The sequence below is a fragment of the Orycteropus afer genome, unplaced genomic scaffold (genome assembly GCF_000298275.1).
Source record: "Orycteropus afer afer isolate SDZICR_OR568_19922 unplaced genomic scaffold, OryAfe1.0 scaffold00404, whole genome shotgun sequence".
In the NCBI taxonomy this organism is placed as follows: domain Eukaryota; kingdom Metazoa; phylum Chordata; class Mammalia; order Tubulidentata; family Orycteropodidae; genus Orycteropus; species Orycteropus afer.
The window spans coordinates 1,544,131-1,546,175 of NW_006921991.1; the positions used below are offsets into that span (position 1 = coordinate 1,544,131).

The 2,045-nt window shown below is 43.2% G+C and overlaps 1 protein-coding gene across 1 annotated transcript in view; it reads left to right on the forward strand.

Moving 5' to 3' along the window:
• Window positions 1-912: 912 nt before the first annotated feature.
• The window catches only part of MAP7D2 (MAP7 domain containing 2), a 94,705-nt gene continuing 93,572 nt past the window's right edge, over window positions 913-2,045 (forward strand). The window contains exon 1 of the mRNA XM_007953662.1: window positions 913-988. Within this exon, the coding sequence (XP_007951853.1) occupies window positions 913-988 (76 nt within the window). The remainder of the gene's footprint in view (window positions 989-2,045) is intronic.

Consider the following 2,045-nt stretch of genomic DNA (forward strand, 5'->3'; position numbering starts at 1 on the left):
TAAGGATATTCATTTTCTTTATGTTGAGGTATAATCCATACTGTAGACTGTAGTCTTTAATCTTCATCTGTAAGTGCTTCAAGTCATCTTCACTTCCAGCAAGCAAGGTTGTGTCGTCTTTATATCGCAGGTTGTATGTAGTATAAGATCACGTAATCTTTAATGTTGAAAATACTTTAGGGTCCTGCGGGGGGTTAGGAGTAGGTGTGGAGACTCTGGGACATTTCCAGGAAATTTTTTTGGCGGCAGTTGTCATTTGCTGCTGCTGCTTTGTTGTAGACAAACAGGATTACATTATATTCCTTTCTTCTTTGTGATTCTAAAATAATAAAATAGACTTTGGAGCAAACTTAGTAGAACCAGAATTGAACCTGAATGTTGTATTGAGAGATTATATATGTCCCTGAGCAGTTGGCTCCTTTCAGAAATTAAAATGGTCATTATCCTGTAATGATGGTATCCAAAACCTTTTACACTTTTGCTCCCGTCCCTTCCCCCAGCTAGTTCTACCTCAGGACTGGAAGTTAATGTCAGGTGGGCTTCTCTGCACACTGTCAGTCCTCTCCATCACTTACTGCACTTTTGGACCTTTCCAGGGTCATGCTTCAGGACAAAGAATTAGGGAAAGGACTTGAGCATCCATGGCTGATGTTGGGACCACTATGGCACAGTTTGGTGGGTGAGTGTGGAAGCCATGGCAGCCACTGCTGGACTCTTGGGGCCTGGCTGTGATGGTGGAGAATGATGGATAGAGCCCCCTGTGGATGAAATGATAATGATGGATGATATGTGCGTGTGGCAGACACAGTGCATGAGCTCAGCTGCCTCTGGCACTCAGTAGATAATGAGAAGAGTGTGATCGGAAGCAGCTTCTCTGAAGCACTGTCTCATTGTGTTTTCTCTCTTGCAGGCATGGATGGATTTTTAAAATCCGATGAGAGACAAAGACTAGCCAAAGAAAGACGAGAAGAAAGAGATAAATTTCTTGGTAAGTTGTGCATTTTGAATGTTTAGGTCCAAGGAAGTAGAGATACGGCAGTGTCTTTTCTGAAGACCCTTAAGCAGAAATTTGTGAATACATGGGAAGAGAAGTAGGACAATCACCAGGTAGACATGAGGTATTGGGGGTAAACTATACTGATTGGCATGTTCTCAAATATTACCTCATATAATTCTCAGAACAGTTAGCAAACTTTGAACCTTTGCTATGTCCTTGTCTACCACCTGGGGAAACCCTCACTCAGGTCCCCTCCAGGGTATCTGGATGGGCGTCCCTTAAGAGAATTGAGGAAATGGCACTTAAGTCATTTTCTGTGTGAGAATGGGGAAACCCCTATTAAGAAAGGCTGTCATACGACTCCCAGGTGGACAACTCAGTACACTGTGTTCTCCACAGGGTGTTTTGAATTGAGACAAATGAGGTGAAGTAAGTGGTTTTCAAATTCTTCTGGTGACCTTGAATGCTTCGAACAGTTCTTTTCTCTGTGCCCTCTCAGTGCCTGGTTAGATGAGAACTCTTATATATCCTTCTCCCCTTCTTCTCGCTTTCCCTTCTGCCTTTTCCTTCCCCTCCCCTTTTTTCTTTCCCTCCTTCCCATCCTTCTATCCTTCCCTTCTTCTCTCTCCTGTCTCTGTCTTTCAACCCTTTCCCTCCATCGTACATAATTTTCCTTAAGACAAACTCCTAAAAGGAGAATGAGTTGGTATGAACACTTTTAGGGCTTTTGATAAACATTTCCAAATTATTCTCTAGAAAGACCATTCCAGTTCATAGTAAAGGTAGTCTCACTCCTTGGCTTAAACTCCTTTAGTGGCACCCTGTTGACCTGAGAACAAAATTCAAGCTTTATTGTAGCCAATGAGCAGTGGTGTACTGGTAAGTGTCGAACAACTGCCTCTCCTGGGGAGAAAGAAGCCCTGATTTATAGCTTTTGCTGATGCCTATAGTACAAATTAGGAGCTCTGGTAGCATAGTGCCTAAGGCACTTGACTGCTAACCAGAAAGCTGGCGGTTCAAATCCACCAGCCACTCCTCGGATGGAAGA